The 26662-nt window shown below is 47.3% G+C and overlaps 1 protein-coding gene and 1 long non-coding RNA gene across 6 annotated transcripts in view; one reads left to right on the top strand and one right to left on the bottom strand.

Annotated features, from left to right (window-relative positions):
* The window catches only part of LOC145541703 (uncharacterized), a 109059-nt gene that overhangs the window by 574 nt on the left and 81823 nt on the right, over positions 1 to 26662 (top strand). Inside the window, exon 2 of the long non-coding RNA XR_014079224.1 lies at positions 1738 to 1818. This is a non-coding gene — a long non-coding RNA (uncharacterized LOC145541703). The remainder of the gene's footprint in view (positions 1 to 1737; positions 1819 to 26662) is intronic.
* Positions 805 to 20417, bottom strand: ALOX12 (arachidonate 12-lipoxygenase, 12S type). 5 transcript variants are annotated; one of them, XR_014079223.1, is made up of 14 exons: positions 14056 to 20417; positions 13287 to 13488; positions 11914 to 11995; positions 11687 to 11809; positions 11467 to 11570; positions 11044 to 11204; positions 10060 to 10203; positions 9056 to 9265; positions 5162 to 5248; positions 4788 to 4957; positions 4162 to 4283; positions 2010 to 2142; positions 1751 to 1921; positions 805 to 1634 (listed from the first exon to the last, which is right to left on the bottom strand). XR_014079223.1 is itself a non-coding variant. In XM_081578865.1 (14 exons), the coding sequence occupies exons 1-14, from the start codon at positions 14188 to 14190 to the stop codon at positions 949 to 951; spliced, it is 1896 nt and encodes a 631-aa protein (XP_081434991.1). In that variant the 5' UTR covers positions 14191 to 20417; the 3' UTR covers positions 805 to 948. The 5 variants fall into 5 exon arrangements, 4 of the variants coding, with proteins under 4 accessions (XP_081434991.1, XP_081434989.1, XP_081434990.1 ...); XM_081578865.1 differs by having other exon boundaries at positions 805 to 1032; positions 2042 to 2142; XM_081578863.1 differs by having other exon boundaries at positions 2042 to 2142.

The raw sequence follows: 26662 nt of genomic DNA on the forward strand, positions 1-26662 counted from the left end.
AAGATTTTAAAGATATGAGTAGATTATATACCTTCCAAAGAAAAATTTTGTATACCTCACTGGTGAAAAACAGATCTATAAACATTAATCAGGGAAATAGTGGTCTTTGAGGAACATAATTTTTCACTGAGTTTCTTGTACCTTTTCTAGTGAGGACAGTGGTCATAGTATAATTGAGAGGGGTCATTTTGATCCCAAGACCCCAGAACCAGACAGACACTGCCAGTGGTTAGCATAACTTTGTGATATTTTCCCCTTTATTTTGTACATATTGTTCTTTAAAGGGTCCTGAAAGAGAACTGGGAACGTGAGAAACACTTAGAGACCCCAGGGCACTGAAGCTCCTGAGGAAGTGACCTTGAGAGATGTACCTGTGTCTTTTTTGTTTGAGACCGTCTGGAAGGAAACCATTTTGGAGTGAAAGTTTTTCTTTTGTCTTAGAAACACCATTCTCATTCAGGGACTTTGGGGTAGGTGTATGAATAGGAGAAACAGGGGTGGAGGGAAAGCTGCCAAGGTAGTCAGGAATTTTTAAGTTGGCCACCAAGCTTCTGGGAAAGGAGGATGAGTTGAGGTTGTTGCTTTCTCCAAGAAATCTTCCCTGCTCCCCCCCCCCCCCAGCATTCTCTGGATGTTTCTCAGGTAAGGTCAGTGCCTCAGGCTGCTGCAGGGGCACGCTGGTGCAGGTACTGCCCCTGAGGGTGAAAATCCACAGGGTTTTGTTGTTGTGATTTTTGCATTTTAAAATGGTTGGCTAAACTGAAAAGAGAATATTCTGTGCCACAAGAAGTTCATATTTCACTGTCCATAAATAAAGTTTTATTGGAACATAGTCACATTCATTTACACGTTGCCTGTGGCTGCTTTTGTGCTACAACAGGAGAGTTGAATAGCTGTGACAAGAGTCAGTGTGGCCTCCAAAGTGTAACATATTATCAGACCCTTTCCTTAGGGGCTTCCCAGGTGCAATGGTAAAGAATCCAACTGCCAGTGCAGGAGATGCAGGTTTGATCCCTGTATTGAGAAGATCCCCTGGAATAGGAAATGGCGACCCACTCCAGTATTCTTGCCTGGAGAATCCCATGGACAGAGGAGCCTGGTGGGCTACAGTCCATGGAGGTCGCATAAGAGTTGGACACAACTGAGCGACTCAGCATGCATACCTGCAAAGGCCCTTGGGCTCATAGGATACAGATGTAGGTGGTTTAATTGGGAAAGGAAATAACCTCAGCAGCAGGATGAATTTGAGCATACTCTGGGAGATAATGGAGGACAGAGGAGCCTGGGGTGCTTCAGTCTAGGGGGTTGCAAAGTGTCAGACACGACTTAGCAACTGAACAGCAGCACAGCAGAGACTTTAGGAAACGGTGCAACTCAAGATGGAATTGTCAGTCCCAGAGCTGATCTTCAGTCTTCCTATGGGGGGCGCCCTTGAGCTCAAATAGTGACGGAGCTCAAATAGTGACGCTGTTCTCTATGTGGCTGGGCTTTAGGTATTCATAGGGCAGGTCAAGTTGCTCATTTCGGGCTGTAATTTCCCTTTCCAGGTTTTCCAGATCTGTTTGGAATTGGATTAGTACCGACTTGGCCTTGGGGTCTGAGAAATACTTTTCTTTGTGATGCCCCAGAGGCACCTAAGGAAGAACAAACATCAGTTTTGAGTTCAAAGGCAGACACACCTAGAGCCTTGCCCTTCACTCTGCTGTTCCCTTCCAACTGTCATTTCCATTTCCCCAGAGTCCTCTCTTACCATGTCTGGCTGGCGGCGACCCAGATGCCATGTGATGGCCATTTGAAGACAGGCTTTTCGGACATCAGGTAGTGAGCCCATCACTGTGGCCATTGTCACATCTTCCTTGGTGGTGGGTGGGGGCATCCGCATTGTGCATGGGGCATTAGGGACCCAGGCATACCAGTCCAGCTGGGGGAAGAAACTGCAACCCTAGGATCCTAGTACTTAGGTTTGAACCCCCATCTCTCCCATGGGCATCCCAAGTCCAGACACTTGCCTTCAGGGATCTGGGCTTTCAGCGCTCCATACCTGGCCCTGGTTGATGGCCCCATGCTGAGCAGTGCACGTGAAGACACACATGGTAAGGAAATGGCAGAGCTGATTCTGGGACTGGAAGGAGACAGGGAAACCTGGGCAGAAAAGGAACAGGATTTAGAGGCTGCAGTCTGAGAGGAGAGAAATAAAGGCCGATGTCTTCGGATGTCTACATTTTGGAATTGACGGATGTTTGTTTAGTTCATTTGTTCAAATATATTTGCATCAGACATGGGCTTCAACTCAGACTCAAGTAACACAGTTGGGTTACTTAACCTCTCTGAACCTCAATTTCTTGACCTGTAAAGTGTGAGTGATACCTACTTTATAAATGAGTTAATCACCTGGTATGGAACAAGTGTTCCAATAAGCAGTTATTGTTATTTTGGAAGGGTGGGAGGCTGAAAAGGTTTGAGTGATCAGAAACCCTTTGCCTCAAAAAGTGGTTGAGAATTTAGAGATGTTTCCTCCTGTTTGCAGACAGGGAATTGCAGGTGTCTAATTTATAATGTGAAAGATAAGTGAAGTTATAGATTTACAATGTCACAGGCAAGAGAGGCTTTCTGCAAAGATTATGTTCAAGCCACTCAATTTACAGTGGAGGTGGGGGCTCACAGACCCAGTAATCCTGTCAGTTAAGGTGAACAAATGTAATCACTCCCTTTTTATAGATTAAAAAAAAATCAAAGGCTAAAGAGATTAAACTGCTTCTAGAGCTTTCCTGGTGGCTCAGTGATAAAGAATCCACCTGCCGATGCAGATGTGCAGTTCACTGGGTGGGGAAGATCCCATGGTGGAGGAAATGGCAACCCACTTTAGTATCCTTGCCTGGGAAATCCCATGGACAGAGGAGCCTGGTGAGCTACAGTCTAGGCCGTCTCATAAAAGTTAGACACGACTGAGCGGCTAAACAAAGAACAGGACTGTGGTAATTTGGGAAAAGGCAGAGGCTGACCTTGAACTTGGGTTCCTAACTGCTAATCTCAGGTTTGTTTTTACTTTAGCACATTTTTTTCTAAAAAGTCTGTTGAGAAAATGAGGCGAAAGTGATCTGTGAGAACTGAGGGAGAGTGGATGAAGAGAGAATGAGAAGCACTTATTGGAGGCTAAAGTTGACATGTGGGTTTTTATTTTCATTTTCCCAATGTAGATGCTGGTTGGGGAAAAGATGGCCAAGGAGAGGAGGAGGGTCTCCTGGGAGCCTGTGGAGCCCAGGGGATAGACTGAGATGTACTAGAGAAAGTTTGGTTCTGGAAGCGGGGTGGTGCAGCCATTGATGCCCCAGAGGGACGCTCCGTCTTGAGGGCGAGTGTCAGGCTAGTGCTCACGGCACCTCCCGAGGCTGGCCATAGCGGCTCCCCAGTAAATATCTCTAGTTGCCCCACAGAGGCAGAGATTTCGGTGTAAAATGTGAGGGACAGGGATGGAAGGAAGATTTGGAGCAGGCCATGCTGGCCTGTATGTGTTAGAGAGAGGAGGTGGAAGCCAGGAAGAGCTGAGAAAGGCTGCTTCTTCCCCAGAGGGTAGAATGCCAGTGGGGGTGCTGAAAGCAGTGACTTGGTTGTGGGGGAGGCTGGATCGGCCAAAGCGACGTGAGCCCCAAGGGGGCACTGACTTCAGGGTTGAGCCAAAGCCTGTAGAGCATTGTGTTTACATCTAAAAATGACCTTGCACTGTGGTCATTGTGCAGTGGGCCTGGACTTCCTCTGTGTATGCTGGACAGTGGGAGGCAGGAGAAGAAGAGGGAAAACAGAAGGGGTCATCATGGACTTTGGTGGAAAACTCTTCCCATTTATATCCTCAGGAAAGAATAGACAGCCATGAGGAAAGAACGTGAGCCCCAGCAGGGCCTGGGAAGATCCCCCACTGTTCCTGGGAGGTGCCATGCTGTGGCAGGTTAGGGGAGGGGATGGAAGTGAAGGATGATGGCCAGGGTCTCTAAGGAGGCTGATCCTTGGCCATCAGGAATTGTCCTCAGTCTTAGGAGGTGGGAATGATATTCAGATGTTTGAAGTGTGGAGGACGGGGATTGTGATGAACGGGCGGGGTTCTGAACTCAGACTCTGCTCTGGGCAGAGTGTCTGAGGAGCTCCCATCTCTGGGAGGGATCTCACCTCGCTCCTGGGCCTGGCAGAGCCCCACCTCAGTGATCTCCCGACACCAGGCCTGCAGCTCAGGGTCCCCTCTCACAACGTCATCCCCGCAGTAGAAGAGGTGGACGATCCCCTCCACATACCTGCCCCGGGGAGAAGGGAGGTGGGCTCCTTAAGAGGAGAAGGCTCTGGCCTCTGACCTCTACACTTTTCCATGGTCTCTGGCCAGCTGACTGTTGCTGCGTCTGAGTATAGAGTCTTCTAGACCTGCCTTTTGGGTCACTCCTAGCTGTTTCTACAACCTAGCCTAGAGAGGAAGAACACGTGGGTCCTTAGTTCTAGGCACTCCCAGACATTGTTGACAGCCTTTCTTCCTAACAAAACAGCTGATTTGTCCAGATCCCTCAGCCTCTGCATCCACAGCTTTCCCAATCTATGCTCTCTGTCCCCAGTCTGCTCCTCAGACCCTACCCACCGACTCCTCACTCTTCCTCATCTCTCCCCAGGATCCCTTCCTCTGCTCCTCCTGTCTGGACCTTCTCGTTTTCATGTTCTTTCTGCCCCATGCTGACCTTGAGAGCAGAGCCCCACTCGCCTTCTCCCCCCTTCACCCCCCTGACTCATTTCTTGGCTTCCCCCTCACCCACCGAGCAGTGATTTCCCAGAGCCGTAAAGCATCGCGGGCATAGAGAGCACCCGGGGTTCCCAGCAGGCGGCGATCAGCCAGATCATCAAGAGGACAGAGGGAGCGGTAGGTCAGCTGAGCCAGGGCCCGGCGGAGCAAGTGCACATGGCCCCCTCCACCGGTGCTCACTGCCTGGGACAAGAGAGATGCGAGGCCTTGAGGAAGAAGCCAGTGGACAGTATATAAGGGGTTCTCAGATGTGGGGTTTTCACATTTAGAGACATGGATATAAAGGGCTCATAGGTTTAAGGGTCAGGACATTCATCCAGGTTGGTCTGGGATCTTGAAAGCAGCAAGAGATGGTAGAAAGTCGGACAGTGATGCAGCCCCACTCACTTTATCAAATATGCCTCCGTCTGAGATGAGCTGAGTCCGTGCCCGCGTGTTGATTTCCATCGTGTAGCGGATGTGTGGCATCAGGAGCTGGGATGGAGGAGAGCAGAGGGGGCCGATTATAGGGGACATGCTCAGGTCCTTCCTTGTAGGCAGCATGATGGCCTTCTCTTCTCTTGATGCTTTCCTTCCTTGACAGGCTGGTCTCTTCCTGTTTCTGTAATCATTCCCTCATGATCTTGTCACCTCTGTGAGTCATCATTCTCTCTAGCCACACTTGACCTGGGTTTCACTTCAGCAGTCACTTTATATTTGTTCAAGGTACAGGACCCCCTGAGTGTTGATCTTTCTCACCTCCTATCCTCATGTGACAATAGCAGGTGATTATAGGGTCTTTTGTCTTAGGAGGCTGCAGTGATGCTTTCATGAGTGATGCCCTTGTGTAGCAGCTGCTATTTATCTGATGATTTCCACCTGGAGTGTAGGTGGCCTTTGAGAATCAGCCCCTTTTGATTTGCTTTTACTTTTTTTCTTACCCCCTTTGGCTTTGTGGCATGTGGGATCTTAGTTCCCTGACCAGGGATCGAACCTGCAGCCCCTGCATTGTAAGCGTGGAGTCTTAACCACTGGACCACCAGGGTCCCTAATATGCTTTTTTTTTTTTTTAATACTATACATTTATTAAAAAGGTCAAAAGTTTAAAGAGACTAAACATATTGGCAAGGATATGGAAGCATTGCAAGTCCCAAACTCTTCTGGTAGGAATACAAAAGAAAATAACCGTTTTAAATCGTAGTATGTGCTGATGTGCTCAGTCACTTAGTCATGTCTGACTCTTTGCAACCCCATGGACTGTAGCCCACCTGGCTCCTCTGTCCATGGGATTTTCCAGGCAAGAATACTGGAGTGGTTTGCTGTTTCCTAGTCCAGGCCTGAAATGCTTTTATACTCTGTCATCTTCACAGCTTAAATTAGTCTCTCTACCTCATTTCCAAAGCCACACCTCCATCCCCTGGTTGCTTCATTGTTAGGTTTTGGGGGGTAGGGTTGGGTACCTTCAGTGAGGAGGAGCCATACTGTGCCACCTGTGTAAGCAGCAGAGGTGAAGTGAAAGTCATTCAGTCACGTCTGACTCTTTGCGACCTCATGGACTATACAGTCCATGGAATTCTCCAGGCCAGAGTACTAGAGCGGGTCGCCGTTCCCTTCTCCAGAGAGGATCTTCCCAACCCAGGGATCGAACTCAGGTCTCCCGCATTGCAGGTGGATTTGAGCCACCAGGGCAGCAGAGAGGCTGTCATCAAATCTCCTCCCACCCCCAATTAGGCAGTTAGACTCCCTCTATTTTGCAAGCTTTTCAAGAAATAGCTTTTCCTTAGCTATTAAAAAAGGCCATCTGATCCTCCATGTGTTTCTTTTTATCTCAGACTATTTTGTTTTCATTTCCACCCAGTTTATGTAGAGATTTCACAAAGGGTTGGTATGTACTTAAGTAGTTGTTGCTGGAGACAGAATGAGCCAGAGAGAACTATGGGGTCAGAAGGTCAAAGCAGCTCGCATTGGACTGAAACTTTTCAGAAAGTTCATGAAAGATGCTGAATGTCATGGAAAGCCCAACATCCACTTGAGGAGAGGAGAAGCCTGAGGACCGACAACTCTTAATAATAGTAATAATCGGGACCTCCTTGATGGTCCAGTGGTTAGCCATCCACCTGCCAATTCAGGGGATGCTGGTTCGATCCCTGGTCCAACAACTAATATCCTACATGCCAGGGGGACAACTAAGCCGTATGCCAACTACTGAGCCCAAGCTCTAGAGCCCACAAGCTTCAACTACTGAAGTCCACTTGCCCTAGAGCCCATTCTCCACAAGAGACGCCACCACAGTGAGAAGCCTGTTCACCATAACTAGAAGGTAGCCCCTGCTCACCACAACTAGAGAAAGCCTGCGCACAGCAATGAAGACCCAGCACAGCTCCCCCCCCCAAAAGGTAATAATAATAAAAATTGCAAGAACTAATTTTTTTCTAGCTTTTAGCCTGTGTCATGCTATTAGGTCATTTTATCTTTTAGCAGCCCCACGATGGTGTTCCTTTCATCCCCTTTTAGACATGAGGACACTGAGCTCACACCTGAACAGAGGTTAGGACTCAGGATTCAAGCCTTGGCAGTCTGAATCCAGAGCCTGCACAGATCACCTCTGGGACATTGGCCAGCTTGGCTCGCCTGTGTGTGCTGATAACAGTGCAGCTCTTTGACATGATATTGCTCTGGGAGTGCAGACAGGTAGGCACAGGGCTCAACTCGTAAAGGGGGGATATTTTCAGTGTGAATAGAGGCTTAGCCTATCCAAGGTGAGCAGAAGATAGTGGTGTAGGAGCACCATGAGATGAGTAAAATCCAAGATTCTGCTCATCACACTGGACTCCCATCTTGTCGGTGCCACCCCAGCCTCCCGAGAGGCCACAGCTACTGCTGGCCAGGCTTTAAGGCACCTGGCAGGCCCCTGGCTGAAGTATAGTTCAGTCCTTCTCCCTGCCAGGTGCTCACCTGCATGTCCTGCTAACACTTCCGATTCCATGAACCTCAAACTGAATCTCATCTTTGCTTCCCAGCTGGCTTCTTTCCCTGCTTTCCTGTTTCTAACAATTGCTCTGGTTCATATGCTTGTTTCATAAGCATATGTTCATATGCAGTTTCGTCCCTTTTGCCTTGTTCCCTATATCTAAAATGTCATCAAGATCTTGAGGACATTTTTAAGCAAGCATGAGCCTTATGTTGCTGCTGTCAGCTGAGCAGTAGATGCTGAGCTCACTCTTTTATAAAATTACAGGATTTCTAAGTCAGTCTCCCACACCCACCCTTGGGCTTCTGAGTGTTGTAGAAGGTTAGACCTCTCACTTTTCTGTCTCTGGTCTGATATCCAGGCTTGCTGCAGCTACTGTTCCTTCTCTTTCCCAAGTCTGATGATTATTATTTTTTTAGCTGAGCCATGTGGCATGTGGGATCTTAATTCCCAGACCAGGGATCGAACCTGTACCCCCTGCAGTGGAAGTGTGGTGTCTTAACCAGTGGACAGCCAGGGAAGTCCCTGATTTTCTTTTTAAATTCTGGTCACCACCTTGCCAACATGTCTTTCTCCATTTCTCTCCTGGGCTGGGATAAGCACCCTGTTGGGCTGCTCTCCTCACCTCTTGCTCTGTTCCTACTTAGCACTCTCAGTTGGGGTGGAACGTTCTCCATCAATATTCTAATGTTTACCAGCTGTCTTGTGATTTCAAATTCTAGGTCCAGGTATTGTTCTCTGAGTAGTTCTTAGGGGCACCACATGTCTTTCTGGCTAAACTGTAAATCTACTAAGGCAGGAACAAGGCTTTTGTTTTACTGGCAATATTCTGGCTATACTCTCGGCCCATTGCTAGATTGTCAGATCTGAGAATTTCAGAGGGTTCCTTTGTAATATGTCCTGAAGAAATGTTAAGTGACTCAACTTAATTAAAACACAAGTCTCAAAATATTGATACAGTCTTTCTTCCTTCTGTTCTCCCTTCTTTTACAAAGTGATAAAATTTTTTTGCTGCTATAATATCATATGATGGGGCTTCCCAGGTGGTGCTAGTGATAAAGAACCTGCCTGCCAGTGCAGGAGATGTAAAAGTCCTGGTTCGATCCCTGGTTCAGGAAAATCCCCCAGAGGAGGGCATGGCAACCCACTCCAGTAGTCTTGCCTGGAGAATCCCATGGACAGAGGAGCCTGGTGAGCTACAGTCCATAGGGCCGCAGAGTCAGAAACGACTGAAGCAACTTAGCATGCACACATGCAGTATCATATGACATTGGCCTCTTTCCTTTCTCTGGGGTCTGAATGAAGTAGGACATGGAGGGTAGAGGTAGTACCTTGAAGACAGGGTGCAGCCCTGGGAGGCACCTCATGGTGGCCACAGCGATGACCTCAGCCAGGAGATGGGTGTTGAGCAGATGGTATTGGAGCTGGTGCAGTTGGAAATCTGAATTTCGGACCCAAGTCTTTGCCAGGAGCCAGGCGAGTGGAGGATCTGAGGGCAGGAACAGTGGTGGGGTCGGGGAGATGGGGCTGGGAGGCTGGATCTGGGAAAAAGAAATTAAGCCTTCATTGAATTCCCACTTTATGTGTGACCTTATGGTCAGCCATCTTGGGAAAACAGATGAGTAAGTATGATTATTGCCAGCCAGGAGGTTGTAATCTAGAGGATTAGGAGAAGGAAGAATGAGGCCCCTTCCACCCTGCCTCTCACTGCTGTGGCACCGCGCACCCATCGTGGTCTTCGGGGTGAATGCAGGGGGTCTGAAGCAGGGAGTCCAGTGAGGAGGTCCTGATGGTGGTTTGGGAGAAATGTGATGGGGGTCTGAGTTATGGTGGGGGATGGAAGGGGAAGCTGGGTGTATGAGATAACTGACAGGGTTTGTTAAACTGACTATTGAGAACAGTGGGAGAAAGAGTGGACTGAGGGGTTAATTAGTAACTCTTAAAATGTGTTCCCAATCTCGAAGCATCCACGTCACTTTGGAACTTAGAAAAACAAATTCTCACTCCCCATCCCAGACGGACTGAATCAGAAAATCTCAGGCTGGGACCCAGCAAACTGTGTTTTAACAAGCCCTCTAGGTCATTCTGAGGCACACTGCAGTTCGAGAACCACCGGGTATAGGATGAGAACTCCAAAAGGCCATTATGACTCTTGAACAAGTCCTTCCAGTTGGGCGAGTCAGGAGAAACCAGGCTGTAAGCAGAGTGACATGAGGACAGGTCTCACTGTGTGAGGATGGAGCTTGGGAGCCAAGAACCAGGGGGCTGGGTCCTCAGGAGCAGAGGTGGAGGTGAACAGCAGCAGAGTTGGGAGGGGGTGCCTGGGGCACCTCACCTGGATGACCATAGGTAGCAGCTTCCCACTGGGGTCCATCTTGAGCATGACGAGGGGGGCAGCCAGGTACTGCTGCTCTCCTCGGATCACGTTGGCTGGAATTCCGTCCAGGAGGATGAAATCAGCCTCAAACAGGGAACCGTTCTGGGGAAAGGAGGAATGTATCCATCCTTTGAGTTTAAAGTCTAACGCAAGAGGGCAGAGGCAAAGGGGGAAGACATTTCAAGACATTTATCTTGATTCTTGCCATCATCCTGTGTCAGTTATGGAGTCTTATTGGCAGAACCAGAGCATCTGGCCTGATTCCTCTCATTTTAAGTGACAGACAGCCTAGTGAAGGTAAGCGTCTTGTGCAGGTCCGATTTCAGAACAGGCCTGCCCAGTCCAGTGTACAAGCTGGCGCCTTGTCCAGATGACCAGGCCCCTGCCCCACCATCCTGCAGTGATCTGCTTCCTGTGTTCAGCTGTCACCAGTTCAGCAAACACTCTTTCACTCCCTCTCCAAAACTCAGCTCCTCTGTCAAGGAATCTGCAGAGGTTGCCCTGCCAGCACTGCTGCCTAGTCCAGTGCATACATGCCCATGACATGCTCACATCTGGCCTCGCTCATCATCCTCACGTGCAGCTCATCTCCTCCAAACCCAAGTAACCTCCACAGTTCTCCCCACTGATGGCACATTTTCCATCTTTCTTCCTCCCTTTGAACACTGGTGTCCAGGGCACTGACATCAACCAGGAGATGACATTGTCCCTGCTAACACCACTGGCCTTGTCTGTGCCCTGGGGATCCATCCTGTTTCCCCTCCATGCTGGGAGCTCCTCAGAGTTTTCCCTGTGTACTGTATCACCTCTAGTTTTTTTCAGCACTGGAGTCTGGACCAAAGGTTACCACAGCCTCCCTTCTTCATCCCATCTTTGGTCCCTCCCCTTCACCACTTCTGGCTGCACTGCCAAGGTGAGAACAGCATAGGGTGGGAGGGATACCTGGAGCTCTCTCTCCAGCTGGGCCCGTAGCTCCTCCATCCCCGAAGGCAGCACCAGCCGGGAGGGCAGAGAGGTGCAGCGTCTCAACAGCATGGGGTTGGCGCCATTGAGGAACTGGTAGCCAAACAACTCATCGTCCCGCCAGTGCTTGTGAACCTTCTCTGTGGGGTCAGGTTGGAGTGGAGTGGAGTGGAGGAGGAGGTTTACACAGTCAGGATGTCCCTCCTCCAGGTCCTACCCCAGCGATGTAGGCATGTGACCACCCCGTATCCAGTCCCTATCTTTTCATCTTGGGGCCTCTGAGAAATGACCCAGCACAATATAGTCTCATCTGTGAAACACTTATGAGGGACTGTGGAGTGTGAAGGTCAGGACATGAAAAGAGGCCATCGACAGGTTATAGAGACCTGGGGAACCACTGACCAGCCAGGGGACTCTTCTGGCCCCAGAAGATGAGATCAAAATCCTCCAGACTGGTCCAGGAGCTCAGGAGGGTGTAAACGCGTTTGAGGACCGTCTCCAGAGCCCTAGGACAGGAATCAAGGTGTGAACCCACTCGCCCATCCCTCAGCCCCTCACCATCTACCACCATTTTTAGATCTCCCGGCCCTTTCACCACTCTGAACTCCAGGCCTGTTCTCACCCCGCCTTCAGTGTCCACTCAAAGTCCAGCCTCTTCTCCTCGTGGAATCTCATATTTGCAGGTAGATCGTCCTCACAGCCCGCAGCTATTGTCAGGGGTAACCCTTCTTTCCAGGTGGCCCAGCTAGGAAATGGGGACAAGGCTTCAGGAAGGGTGCCCAGGTCAGTAGTGGGGGCGGGGTCAGGGAAGGGGGGTACCGCTGAGAGGCTATGTGGGTGGGTGGTCACCGGTATATCTGATGTCTTTCTTTCAGTTCCTTCTCTCGATGTCTCTGGAACACGTCCAGTGCATTGTTTCCTGCCAGGCGGGCTGGGGAGATGTTAAGACAGTTGGCCACAGTCTGTGTGGTCCTGGGCTCTCCCCTGGTTGTCCTCATCTTCTTTTCAGCAGTCATGGGCCCTGTGTTCAGTTCTGTTCTGCTGCTTTTATCTCTGGCCTTGCATCACTCCATTGATCTCTGAGACACATTTACCTTGTCATTGCCAACTGTGTACTCTGGGTTTTGTTAATCTCAACCCTTATCTCTTGCCTTGAGACAATCTCATGTTTGACATCTTTTCTTGTCCGTTAACTCACCTTTCCCCACTTGATCCTATTTCATCAGTATCTATTGTTGGAAAAATCACCGTAATTAAGGTGATTAAATCTTGTGAATCCCTGGCATCCCAGTGGTTAAGACTCTGCAAGTCCATTGCAGGGGGCCCGGGTTCAATCCCTGGTTGGGGAACTAAAGTCCCACATGCTGAGCAGTGCAGCCAAAAAAAAAAAAAAAGTGATAAAGTCTTAGTCACCCATATGCCCTTACCTGTTTTCTACTATATATTGCCTTGGTTAATTTCACATGTGCTGAACCTCACCTACCACACCTCAGCTGTCTTTGGAAAGCTATGAGGAACAGCTCTTGCTTTCTTTCTCTGACTTCATTCTGCTGAGACCATCAGAGTCTATTATCACCTTGTTCCTGCTCTTAGCTGCATGTATACTCACCAGTGTCAAAGTGATGTTTTTCTATCCTTACTTGCCCTGGCCTGCATTTTCCTCCGTGATCATCTCTCTTACTATTTCCCATGGTAACAGATTCTGTATTGGCTGTCCTCATTCACCCCCACCCGCTGTCAGTGTGCACCCTGTCCCTCATGGTTTGCTTCCATGTTTTTCCAACCAAACCAGCTCTCCAAGTCACATTGTTTATTATTTCCCATAGCTGTCTCCTCTCAGGGTCGCTTCCATCCGCTATTCCACATGCTACCTGTACCTGCCCTGCCCCAACTTGTTCCTCATCCCATACAGATCTTTCTGCTTTTACTTGGGCGCTTCTGTTTCCCATCATTGCTGCGACTCCCATCCCCTGCCCTCATCTTCTTGGAGGGTGCGATCTGCACGCGAACTTATGTCCTTGTCCAGCTCCACTTGCAGCTTTTTTTTTTCTGTGTATAAATTTGGTATTTTATAACTTTCCAGTGTTCTGCCTTCTCCACACTTAACTTACTGAACGCTCACTTTCCTCAAGGCCCTCTGACCTTCCTCAGCTCCCCCCTCCCCACCCTTTCCCATCTGTTCTCCAGGACCGTACACCCCTCCTCCCGACACTGTTCCTCACCGGTGGCCTCGGGCAGGCACAGCACGCCGTCACCCTGCACCCAGCGGTAGCACGGGAACGCGGCCTCTTCGCAGGCTCCAGGGCCCCGCACTGTGATGCGGTCGCAGAACCACGCGTCGTCCACTAGGGAGTGGTGTTTGCGCAACTTCACGAACTGCAACGGTCCCAGGTCCTCCGGAACTTCGTGCTCAAACTCCTCCTTCTGTGGGACCAGAACCCAGAGACAGTAGCAGGGTTCCAGGAGAGGCCGTTTTGCCGGGGTGGGTGGGGGGTAAGTAATGCGGTGGGGACAAGAGAGGAGGGGACCTTTGTGGAGCCTCGGTTGGCAAGGCCTCCAAATACAGCATTCCTCGTTCTGCCTCCGGACCCTTGCGCGGTGGGTCTCACCCGCATCGCACCGGCAGAATGAGGGAGGCCGGCGCGTGGCCCGCAGTGTCTTGAACTGATGTCTGAGCATCAGCACCTCAGTCGGTCCTTTAACTGAGCTCCCCCCGCACCCTCCTTACTAGGAGCATCCCGCTTGACTTCAGATCCTATACTGACACTGGCACGGGTCATTTGGAAAAGGAGTTGGAGGGTGTGAGGAACAGGGCCGTCGGGGATGGAGAAGGGTGTGCGCCCTGCCTGGACCCTGGCTCCCGATCCTCTCCTGGCCCAGGCATCGGCGTCCCAACACCTGAAGGCCCCAGCGGACACGGTCCTGCCGTCGTTTCGCCCCCTATCCCGCCGCCCCCTCGCCGGCCTCCCGAGTCCCGTCTCGCCCGCTAACCTGGCCCCGCGCCGGCCGCAGCTGCAGCTCCAGCTCCGTTTCCCCGCGCGCCCCGACCAGCCACAGCTGCACGCGGTTGTGCGAGCCGGCAAAGAGCGAGGCCCCGGTGGCCACGAGGATGCGATAGCGGCCCATGGCCGCCCCGGCGGCTGAAGCGAGGGGAGCCGGGTCCGTGCGCGTTTCTCGAGGCCACCCGGGGCCGCCGGCAAGTGTCGAGGCGCCTCAGGGCCGGTCCCGGGCCTTTAAAGATGGGCCCGCATCCCCGCCCTCCTCACCACATTCAGGCGTTCCCAGTCTCCGCCCCAGACTAGCCCGAACCTGCGAGCCGCCGCAGAGCCGGCTGTGGGGAAGAGCCGCGCCTCCCGGCCCGAGCGCAGCTGCGAGGGAGATAAAGGGGCTCCGGCCTGGGGAAAGCCGAGAGGACGGATGTGACCGGGTTTCTCCTCCTTCCGAGGAGGTCAGGGGCCTCGGGATTGAAGGGAGCAGGACGAGGACACTCTCCGAGGTCGCCGGGACTTTTGGGGAGCTCGAAGGAAGAGGGAGCGTGTCGATCTTCCAAACGGAGGAGGAAGTCCCTGTTTTTGTGGGCTAGGACCTAGTGAAGACCGTGGGCCGAGCCCTGGAAGGTCGACCTGGGTGGCTGCGATGGGACATTCCTGGAGAGTGGGCTTCTCTGGACCCAGTGCAGCCCAGTCAGTCTTCAGTTTCGGATTGCTACCTGATTTGAGCGCAGTCCTTCAATAAATGACCAGCGTTTCCCCAGGTTGCCTAAAACTTGGAAAAGTAACGGCTGAGAGACTTGCTCCCCACCCCACCCCCAACCTCGTGTCAAACATGGCTGGGTTAGGACACCCCCCACAAACACATACACGTCAGATACTGAATGCTATGCATGTTAAGTCGCTTCAGTCGTGTCTGACTCTTTGGGACCCTATGTACTATATAGCCCACCAGGCTCCTCTGTCCCAGGGATTCTCCAGGAAAGAATACTGGAGCGGGTTGCCATTTTCTTCTCCAGGGGGTCTTCCGGACCCAGGGATTGAACGAACCCTCATCACTTTATGTTTCCTTCATTGGCAGTTGGTTCTTTACCGCTAGCTCCACCTGCCAACCCCTTCAGACACTGCTGCTGCTAAGTCGCTTCAGTCGTGTCCGACTCGAGGGAGGCCTAACTGAGGCAGGGCAGTGAGAGTCTCCTTTTGTCCTGTTTTCATAGTGGGTGCAGAGAATGTTAGGGACCCAGGTGTGAGGGTGCAATGTGGAGCCACTTAGGGACTCAGCATCCTTGGGCGATTCCCATGGACTTTGTCCCTCCAGAATGAGTGCAGCCTCTTTCTCTTCTATATGTTCCAGGTACACTTTTATTCTGGCCTCACTGACCCTGGTGCTTGCTTTCCCCACAAGAATCCAATTTTCTTCTAAAAAAAAAATCAGGTGTAAAGTTCTTATTAGTCATGAAGTTCTGCTTCTTTCATCTTCCCCCTTGTCTTTATCCCACTTTGAGCACACACCCCAACTCCCACTGTTTCCTGGTCATTTGTGGCACTTAGGGCCAGAAACTGGGGAACCAGGGAGCAGCGGTGGGATTTTGTCAGGAGGATGATTTCACGGCTCAGGCTTTAGCACCCACCCAGGAAGCCTCTTGCTGGTCCCTACCCAAGTCTTCTTGGCCCTAGCCTTTATAAGCATTTGGCTCACAGTGGACGTGTTTGGCAGCCTGGGCTAGGCCAGGGCAAGGTAAACCTGCTTTCTTGAGCCAGACCCTCATAAATGACTTGACATGTTGGTCTTTGGTGGGCATGAGAGGGATTCCAGTCCTGCCTTCCAACCTCCAGACCCTACAGAAGTGTCTGATCCTTACTGGGTGCCCTCCCCCTTCTTATCTTCTGGGCCCACTCCCACCTACTGCATCCTCAGTGCTGGGGGCTGGTGTCTGCTGGCCCCCGGTTTCCTCCAGTTTGGGGTATCTTGTAATATCCAAATAGTGTGGCTCACATTCCCCATCTTTTGTAGTAGCTGAACCTGGCCTTTCCACACATGCCCTTCAGGTGTCACTTTTACCTAAAAAGAAAGTTTGTGTGATACTTCCAAGACTAGTCCATACTTCAGCCTGCTTCTCTGCTGTTCCGTGACACCTTTTCTGCCTGCTGGAGCATACTCAGAGGCAGGGTGGGGATGGATAATTAAGAACAATAATCCAAGCTACTACATATGCTAATAAGTTAATGTTTAAAACAGAACAATACCTGGCAGTAGTCTCCATATGTATTCATTGCTATTATTCTATTACTTACATTCTGGAAACAGTTTTCAATTGAATGTCAGCATCACTGTTTCTAGAACTTTCTCTGCCTCTCCTCACCCCATACTATTTTTCTGTGTCCTTTCCATTTAGAGGTCTTACTCCTCAAAACCTCACTTCTTTTTTTTCTTTTTCAGCTCATGCATTATATTGGGAAATATAACGAAAAACAAGATTTCCCAACTCAGGAAAAGCTCTCCACAAAGGCAGTGGAGGAAAGAAAATAGTTTTATACTTGAATAAGCATTACCAGAATGTGATGTGCGTCACAGGCCATCTGCTAAGAGATTGTAAAGATAAAGTAATCCCATCCTGTTATAGTGCCAAACAGATGCAGCCTTTACACATGTTCTCAAGATAAACAGTAACTAGTTCTCAAGTAAGAGGCTTGAGAGCACCATTTGTCACACACCGTTCATCCTAACTTTACCTGGTGATTGGTGATCCTTGGTGTTATCAATAGGGTTAATCACAGGAAAACCAATATCCTCATATCTTTATGACAAGAGGTAGTTTTGCAACTCAGAGCAAGGTGCTCACTTCAGTTAGGGTCCTACCCTCTCACAGAAACTGGGAGGTGGGGGTGCTCTCTCTCCAGATTCTTCCATTTCAAAAAGATGAATGCCAGGGCCTTGGGAGACATTCCTGGGTTGTAAAGCTTACAGAGGCTGGCTTAGCTTCTAAAAAGATTCCCATACATTTCAAAGAGACAGAGAAAGAACTTACAAGTTCTCTATCATTAATGCTCTAAGGAAGGGATTGAAGATACTTCCCTGGTGAGTCCAGTGCCTATGACTCCACACTCCCAATGCAGGGAGTCCAGGTTCCATCCCTGGTCAGGGAACTAGACCCCATGTGCTGCAGCTACGAGGTCTCATGCTGCAGCTGAACAGCCCACATGCAGCAACGAAGGTCGAAAATTTGCCTGTGCCTCAACTAAGACCCGACGCAGCCAAATAAATAGTAAAAGAAAAGAAAGGCTTGGAAGAAGTCTCTTATTTTCAACAGGGAGAATTAAGCTTCTTATTTTAAAATGTTTCCTGGTCCTTACAGTTACGTTTGTTCTGTTTACCACAGGAAGGACCAGGGGCTGGGTTTTGCAGTAGGGAAGCCCATATGTGCACTCCAAAGCTGAACTCTCCTCTTCTTCCAGATCCCCAGGGCCCTGTTTTCTGTCTCACATTCCCACCACCTCTCTTTGCAGAACGATTTAGCTTCTTGATCAAAGCTTCTCTTATACTTCCCCAGGGACTGTGGGCGAGGGGGATGGACCTTGCATTTCATAGCCAAAAAGGCTTATTTAAGTGTTCTGAACACAAGAGCAATTTCATCCCCTTCTTTTCTCCTGTACCATTGTGGCTCAGACTTCAGTTGTCTAGAGGGTCACCCCACTGTCCCCACTCCATGAGTGTTTGGAGCCCATATTTGGCACAGGACTACAGAAGTTTGTGTTTATTCCTTGAGGACAAATTGGACATACAAACACAACATTATAAACTATGTAACTTTAAACATAGGCTCCGATTTGAGGGTAGACTTTATATCACATATTTTTCCAGTTAGTAATTTGAGTACCCCTCCCCAGTGTGTAGGAAGCCCAACACCCCCTCTCTGAGTGTGGTACTCACTCCTGTTCTTGTTCACTGGTGGCACTAGGGAAACATTGTTCCTGGACCATCTGATGGGTCATTTCTAGTGCCACATGGGCCTGCTGCACAGGCCGCAACAGTGACCCACACTTGGGCTTCCCAGCTCTTAGCTCACGCAGGGTCTCCCAGCGTGACTGTGCTGCCAGGGGCCAGGGTCAGGGCCATGTCCAGCCTTAGCCCCTTAAACCTTGAGGCCTTGATGCTGAGCCTGGTCATTTGACCAGATGACTTTGCTCACAGGGGCTTCCCTTTGGAGAACTTTAGGGTTCTTTCCTGCTGGTGGATCTCTGTTGGAACCTTCTCAATCTTTCAGAGAGAACTTCATTAGTGTCAAACAGTGTGAAAAAGAATTCAGTCTCAACCTCTTTTCTTCCAGGTAGAGTCTTGGTCCTTGAGGCGTATTTGCCCCCTTGTCCTCATACCAGCTCTGCCTACGAAGGGAGTATTGGGATGGGGTTGAGAGGGAAGAGCCTTGGTGGGACCTCAAAAGGGTGCTGGTGAGGGGATGCTCAAGGCTCAGAGGAGAGTCAAAGAAGGTTTGCTCCCAGGGAGCTATGTCCATTCAGAGAGAAGAAAGCTGGCAGATTCTTGGCCCCTTGCCACCTGTCCCCACCACCTCTGCTGCCTTGATCCCAAGTATCCCCAAGTCAAGACCAAAGAGAATCTGCTCAGGTTTCTGTGGATTGCATAGAATCATCTTCAATCATGAATACACTTCTGGGAGTGGCTGGTTCTTGTTGTTTAAAAAATCTGTGCCCTACTGTATACTTCTTCCTTTCTTAAGAGCTCTATCTCATGGACATCTCTGTAGTTCAGTAGTTATGCCTTGGACTCATTCTTTCTTTTTTGGCCAGGCCATTGGCACTTGGGATCTGAATTCCCTGACCAGGGATTGAACCCATACCCCACTTCAGTGGAAGTATGTAGTCCTAACCACTGGACAACCAGGGAATTCCTTGGACTTTTTCTTTTTAACAGCTGCATGGTGCTCCACGTTGGTTTTAACCATTCCTCTGCCAGTGATCATTCAGTTTACACTTTTTAGACATATGATGAATGTTACAGAGAGCATGTTTGTATTTATATCCTTATATACTTGGTGGCTTTATTTCTATGGGTTAAAGTTCAAGAAAAGGTACAAAGTGTGAAAGACCACCAAATAAAAAAACAAGAACAAAATAAAATGAACAGATAAAAACAGTCAACAAAATTGTCTTTTTTTTGTCAGGCAGAAGAACCCACTAGAGAAGACATTAACTGAATTATTCATGGAGGAGCCTAAGTCAGGGATTTCTGACTGCTTGAAAGGGGCTGTTCTTAATGTTTATGATGATTAAAAGTTGCAAGTTGTACACTGGAGAGGCTGGAGAGAATCCACAGGTTTGTACACGGCGGAGACAAGTCCTGTTGTTCCAAGGGAGTCTTAAGTTAGGACCACTAAGGATTGGGCAGAGCAATGTTACTCAATAGTCACAACTGTTTAAAATCTTCCACTGGTTAGAAAGAGTTGTGGTGAAACATAGTGTTCAGTTTTGCTATCTTCTAGGCACATGCTGGTAAAGTTTCTTTGACATGGAGATTGCTGGGTGGAAGAGTATGTGTTGAGGTCAGGGGGCTTGGAGTTCGTTTGTAGTATTATGGAGAGCAGGTTCAGTAGACAGAAGGAGACAGAATGCAGATCAGAGTGTAGCATGTTGTTCAAGAAATAAGGCTGGGCACTTCCCTGGTGGTCCAGTGGTTAAGACTCCATGCTTCCATTTCATGGGGCATGGGTTCCATCCCTGGTCAGGGTACTAAATCCCTCATGCCACATAGCCAAAAACTAAAATAAAAATAAAACATATTTACAGGAGAAGGAAATGACAACCCACTCCCGTGTTCTTGCCTGGAGAATCCCAGGGATGGGGGAGCCTGGTGGGCTGCTGTCTATGGGGCTGCACAGAGTCAGACACAACTGAAGCAACTTAGCAGCAGCAGCAGCAGCAGAGGTACCCTCTAGGTACTCCCTGCTTCTCTGCTGTGGGAATTTGGTCCTAAAAGTGTGGCTGTGCTGTCACGGGGTCCTTCTGGATCATGCTGGTCCCATCAACTCAAGACTGGTTGCTCCTCCTCAAAACCAGGATGAAAAAGTTCTGAGGTCCATGGATGAGAAGAAACATGATTGTGTGATCTGAAATAAGCCACTTTATTTCAGGTTTTGAATAAAATCTTTCAAAGGCGAAAAGGAAAACATATGTCAATTCACTTAACCAGTATCTATTTTTCTCCTGATCAAATTGTATAATTTTAGTATCTGATGAAGTTTATCTTTCATTGCCATTTTGCTCTTTGTATTAGGAAGCTAAGTCATGAAAAATGTGTTTCAAAACTGAAAATAAATGGAAGCTGCTTTGACTAGTTAAAAAAGAAAAAAAAAACTTATTTATAATGTATTACCCTTAAAAAAAATTTTTTTAAGTAGATCATCTAAAATTCTAAACCTAACAGTGTACTACAAGGCCTTTCATTTACACCCCATTTCAATTAAACCAGAATTTCTTGAAAGAAAGAAAAAGGGCCAGGCAGGGAACAGAGAGGGGGCTATGGCTGGAGGTAGGTGGAGAGGTTGAGATGTGGAGGAACAAGAGTGTAAGTGATGAGGGGAAGTCCCTGAGGGGGGAAATAAAATCCAGAAAGTGTGGGGAGGAACTGGCTACAGACCATGCATTCTCATGGGTGGAGCCACATCATAGATTCTATAATGGCTTATGGCCCTTCAAAGGGCCACATACATAAACAGATACCTGACAGTAAAGGCTTTGTAAGGGGGCAATCAGAAAAAAGGTAGAGAAACATGACTTGAGGTGTGATTTCCCTAGCAGTACTCACTGCTTGGTTGCTGATGGGAGAAAAATCAAAGATTGGAATCATCCAGAACATTATCCTGAGACTCCGTCTGGCAGAGGATGATGTGAGCCCCTCCCGTATCCTTATCTCCCCAGCATCACTAGTAGAGCAGGCAGGGACCCACACTTGTATGTTACCAATTAGCATTTTATGTAAACCTTGTATCAAGAAAGGCCTCTCAGAATCCCTTTCCACTAGATTGACATTTTGAAACTACTTGGATTTACTTGTTCTGACACTGGCTTTTCTCAACATTTCTGTAAAGATGTTGAGAAGTTAATCCTAGGCCTTTCTCCAGCCCCCACTACTTATCTCTGTTCCTCAGGGATCCAGTCTCAAACCCTTGCACTCTCTTCTCAGGACTGAACTGCAAGCCCAGACCTGTGGCATCTCAGGCTTCTCACTCCATCTTGGAGAGACAAAGATTAAGGGACAAATGAGTTGTGGGGTTCATCAGAAGATATAGGGAACACAGAAATTCCACCTCTTCTCTGGGATCCCTGCCAATACCCGAAACCAGCCTAAACTCTTTGTTCTAAGTATTCAAATTTTTTCTTTTTTTAAAAAATAATCTTGTTTATTTAGTTTTGGCTGTGTTGGGTCTTCATTGCTGCATGGGCTTTTCTCTAGTTGCAGCGCAAAATATGCCAGATGACTTGTTGCAAAATATGGGCTGTAGAACATGTGGGCTTCAGTGTTTGCAGCACCTGGGCCCAGTAGTTGCAGCTTCCAGGCTCTCGAGCACAGGCTTGCTCAGTAGTTGTGGCATACAGGCTTAGTTGCTCCTCAGCATGTGGGATCTTCCCCGACCAAGGACTGAACCTGTGTCTCCTGCATTGGCAGGTGGATTCTTTACCACTGAGCCACCAGGAAAGCCCCAGATTTCTTATTCACACTGATTTCTAGGTGATTTTCATGTCTTGTCCACTGCTGATGAATCTCTGCTCCACCCTGTGTTGGACCATGTTTAAAAGCGATCACTAACCCAAAGCTATTCCTTGAAACAGATTTGTGCTAAAGGTTTGACAAGGCAGTAACCTAGGTGAGGACTAGAAAGAGGGAAGTGAGGCACTTAGCTTGGGTGCCTCAAAACCTGGTAATCAAGGTAAATAGTATTTGAATGCAATATTTGAAAAAAATCAGTTAGTGCAAAAAATTAACAGTCAACAAAATATCAGAATTTTAAATAAAGACAGGATCGGTTGAAAGACTTAATATTAGCTATCTCCATGTAGTCTAAAAATTTTTTGCGATCGTTTGTGCCACCAGAAATTTCTCTCTGATGAACTTGAGCCCCAGTTCATTAACCCAGGGATTAATGGAGGCTGTTTGCTTGCTTTTCATACAGATTTTCAGTCAGTCTTACTGTGTTCAGTCTTAACCTGCACCCGTGTCTTCAGGGATCACTGGAGCTCTAATTTCTGAGCCTTTCTGGGGACCTGAGCTAATTGCTCCCAACATACCCTGGAGCCATTTGACTTTTAAAAAAATCATCCGTTATTTTATTTATTCTTTTATTTTTTAAATTGAACTTTAGTTGATGTACAATGTTGTGTTAGTTTCAGGTGTACAGCAAAGTGATCTAAGGGTGTGTGTGTGTGTGTGTGTGTGTGTATGCGTGCGCATTTTTTTTCAGATTCATTTCCATTATGGGTAGAGTTTGCTGTAGGAGAGTGGACTCCAGAATCTATCAGTCCACCATCTTGTAATCAGTATTGAGTATTTATTCACTCCCAAATCCCCTTGTAGAGATGACTGAAAAGATATTTTAAAACAATCATGTGGCAAACTCTGGATCAAAGAAGCAAAAAGTAGTTTAACCAATATAGCCTGTTTTACCAGTTTGTTACAAAATTAGGTTACACTCCTTTCAATTTTTTTTTTTTTTTTTTGGCCACACCACTCTGTGGCATGCAGGATCTCAGTTCCCCAACCAGGGATCAAACCCGTGCCCCCTACAGTGGATGTGTGGAGTCTCAACCACCGGACCACCAGGGAAGTTCCTCCTTTCAGCAGTATTGAAACTATTCTATACCTCTACCCTGCTTGTTATGATGTTTTTCCTTCTCCAGGATCCTTCTTCCATGATGATAGTTAACAGTTCTGTAATATTTACATTGGGTCAGACTTTCTTGTAAGTGCTTTTTACATATATTAGCTCATAGTAATTCCAGACTCCTCAGGGAAGCTTTTTAAAGTATAATGCTTGTTATTATTATCTTGAGGAGAACAAACTCTAAAAGACTGCTCAGTCTACCAGAGAGGCCTCGCTGTTGTGTGTGTGTTGACTGTTGTTGCTCTTACTCAGATGTGGATTGTTGGTGAAACTCAGGTTGCCTAATGATTTTGATTCTTGTCTACTAATAAGTGACCCATTGAACACTAGTCAATGACAGTAACATATCCTCTTGGGCAGTGATTGCTTAAGAAGTGGACACATGACCTAGGCTGGGCTAATCAGAGCCAAAGATGCTTGCTTCTGGAATTTGGATGGAAATGGAAAGAATGAAGTCTCTGTGTTTCCATGGTGGCTCCCAAACTTGCAGACTATAGGCCTGTTGATGGCAGTGGCCTCCACTTAAAGAAAACCTAACAGAGAATATAGCCAACGTCAAGGAAAGCAAAGCTGAATCATGGAGGGAGACACTGAGTCCTGATGGTATTGTTTGAACCCCATGATTTAGCCACATTTGAGGTCAGATTGCTCCTGACTTTTCAGACTACAGGAACCAATCAATGTCTTTTCCTTTTTTAAAAGCCACTTTGAATCGACTTTCTGATACATGGATACAAAGAATCCTAATAATGTGAAGTGTAGGGCAGTGATAGTCTGTAGGCTGGAGCACCTGGGCGCCTGTAATCTGAGTTCAAGAGATAGTGACTTATCACATGATGCCAGCCTGTGAGCACCATTCTCCCCAGGCAGCCTAGAATCTGTATAAGTCTGTTTGGATATGGATTTCTCACTCTCTTTCTAGGGTCCTTTTCCAGGTTATACTCTTCCTTTTAAAATATTTATTTTTATTTATTTGACTGTGCCTGGTCTTTAGTTGTGGTGCACAGGATCTTTGATCTTTGTTTTGGCATGCAAACCCACAGTTGTGCCAAGTGGGATCTAGTTCCCTGACCAGAGATCAGACCAGGGCCCCCTGCAGTGGGAGCTCGGAATCTTAGCCACTGGATCACCAGGGAAGTCCTGGTACTCTTTTCTTAATTGCTGGGACTTTCTCCTCTCAGGGGCGGGAACCTGGCATGTCCTGACTTTTTTCCTATTTCTAGAAACTCTCTGGGTGAGTCAGTTAGTTTAAAAGGCATTGCATTTGGGTATGGGAAGACTGCCCAGTGACTGGCCTTATATTTTCACTTTGAGTCACTATTTAATATTTCCTCTTTCCTCCTATATATAATTGGCAGTAGAAATTCTGGGTGGTTTTTTTTTTTTTTCTTTTCTGAACAACTGTGGTAGGTATTTTTTTTTTGGAGGGGGTGGATTTTGTCCCAGTGCCTACCTGCCTAGCTTCGGAGGGGTGGCAGGACAGTTCTGTCCACCAGCTGGCTTAGATGAGCTACTTTAAAGTAAGTCTCCTTACGAATCAGTGTGTCTTCGAAGCAGAAATAGACTCATAGACATAGAGAACAGGCTTGTGGCTGCCAAGAGCGGGGGTGGAAGAGGGAAGGACTGGGAGTTTGGGGTTAGAGGCAAACTATTATTTATAGGATGGATAAACAACACGGCCCTACTGCATAGCACAGGGAACTATATTCAGTATCCTCTGATAAACCTTAATGGGAAAGAATATGAAAAAGAATACATTTTATGTATAAGTGAATCACTTTGCTGTGTAGCAGAAATTAACATAACATTGTAAATGAACCATACTTCAGTAAAGAAAAAAGTAGATCTCCTTAATGTGGCCTCTCTCATTCAATTTGTATTTGTTGACAGTTATTATTCCAGATCTTTTCATCAATAGGCAGAGAGCAACTGTCCACTGGTCAACAAGTTTATGTTATTTTTATAGTAGTATTGGTTATCTTTTCCATCGTTCCTGGCATCTAAAAGCATTTTTATGAGCAGCAGCAATAGTTAACTGATAGGTTTTGGGGGGTGTATTTTGAGTGTGGTTTTCTAAGTCTCTCTTCCACAAATCCACTCTAGAGCATTCATCTGTGAACACTTTTGTAGTCTCCACCTAACATCAAAAAGCAGCATGTAAAGCTGGTGACGTCATGAAGGTTTCACCAATTCATGTTTCAAAAATGTCACAACTCCTGCTCAGGTCGCAGTGTCAACAGTATTTGTATATAAAGTTCAGTGGGTTATTTTATAAAGGAATAAGTTCTTTTTTTTCCGGACTTCCCTGATGGCTCAGATGGTAAAGCGTCTGCTTAATGTGGGAGACCCGGGTTCAATGCCTGGGTCTGGAAGCTCTCCTGGAGAAGGAAATGGCAACCCACTCCAGTATTCTTGCCTGGAAAATCCCATGGACAGAGGAGCCTGGTAGGCTACAGTCCATGGGGTCGCAAAGAGTCGGACATGACTGAGCGACTTCACTTACTTACTTAAGTTCTTTTTAAAAGAAGATAAACTTTAATTTTATAATAGTTTTAGATTTACAGGAAAACTGTGAAGATAGTGTAGAGTTTTTGTCGTCAATAATTTGCACTTTGTTTGAAAAGTTTTAAATTGAGGGTTGTCTCTGGGGTTATATGGTGGTGACTCTGTACTTCTGTGCACTGTTGACTGTTTCAGGCGGTGGCTAGATCTCACCCTCTCTGTCTCATAATCAGAGTGGATTATAGTAAGAAACCCTTATACTGAAGCATCACTTCCCCTCCATTATATTTGTGCAACTGTGGTCACTTTCTGGCTTCAGGTGGGCTACACCATACACAGCTAGTGAAGTAATTGATCAACATATGTGCCTTTCTGAAGGCTCCAACTCTCAGTCTTTGAGGATGATCTGAGGGTATACAATGTCCAAATATTACCTGGAAGACCTATGTAAAGTGTCAGTGTTAGCAAGGCTTTTATGTAAATATTGGGTATTACAATTGGATGTGACTTTCTCATCTATCTTATACTCAAATGGCCAAAAAAATGCCATATTTTATAATGAAAACATAAAATTTAATATCTTACTGTACATTAAAATATTTTCTTTTTTCTTTGATTTGATAATCTTCTTTCATTTTATTGTGATCTTAAATCAGCTTTAATGAGGAATAGTTTAGGTATGATAAAATGCATTCATTTTAAGTGTAAATTCCCATGAGTTTTGACCTTCTATCTGTGACCACATAAATATATGGAACATTTTTATTAACCTAAAATGTTCTTTTGTGCCCCACACCTGTCAACCTCCTTAGCCCCAGGCAACCACTGGTTCGCTTTCAGTCACCATAGATTAGATTTCTCTTTTCTAGAGTTATATAAATGGAATCATATTTAAAAAAATGCACACACACACACATATATATATATAGCTTTATCCACTCAACATAATGTCTTTGTGATGTCTACTTTATTATGGATATCATTAGTTCATTCCTTTTTAAAAACCTTTTATTTTGAAATATTTATAGGTTCACAGGAAACTGCAAAGAGGTCCTTAATGTTAACTATAGTACAAGATCAAAACCCAGAAATTAACACTGGTACAATAGGTATGTATAGTAGTCTACCATTTCATCATATGTGAAGATTTGTGTAACCACCACTGCAAGTGAGATACATAACTGTTCCCTTAACCCAGAGGTCTCCCAGTTT

Source organism: Giraffa tippelskirchi, chromosome 3 (genome assembly GCF_054371585.1).
Source record: "Giraffa tippelskirchi isolate mGirTip1 chromosome 3, T2T-mGirTip1v1.2.pri, whole genome shotgun sequence".
Classification (NCBI taxonomy): Eukaryota; Metazoa; Chordata; class Mammalia; order Artiodactyla; family Giraffidae; genus Giraffa; species Giraffa tippelskirchi.

Excerpts from the sequence above, each read along its gene's own strand:
- ALOX12 (XM_081578863.1), bottom strand. The coding sequence starts at position 14,190 with ATGGGCCGCTATCGCATCCTCGTGGCCACCGGGGCCTCGCTCTTTGCC. Across the intron at positions 11,810-11,913 it reads GAAAGACATCAGATATACCG|CTGGGCCACCTGGAAAGAAG; the intron begins GTGACCACCCAC and ends CCCATTTCCTAG. Across the intron at positions 9,266-10,059 it reads TGCTACCTATGGTCATCCAG|ATCCAGCCTCCCAGCCCCAT; the intron begins GTGAGGTGCCCC and ends TCTTTTTCCCAG.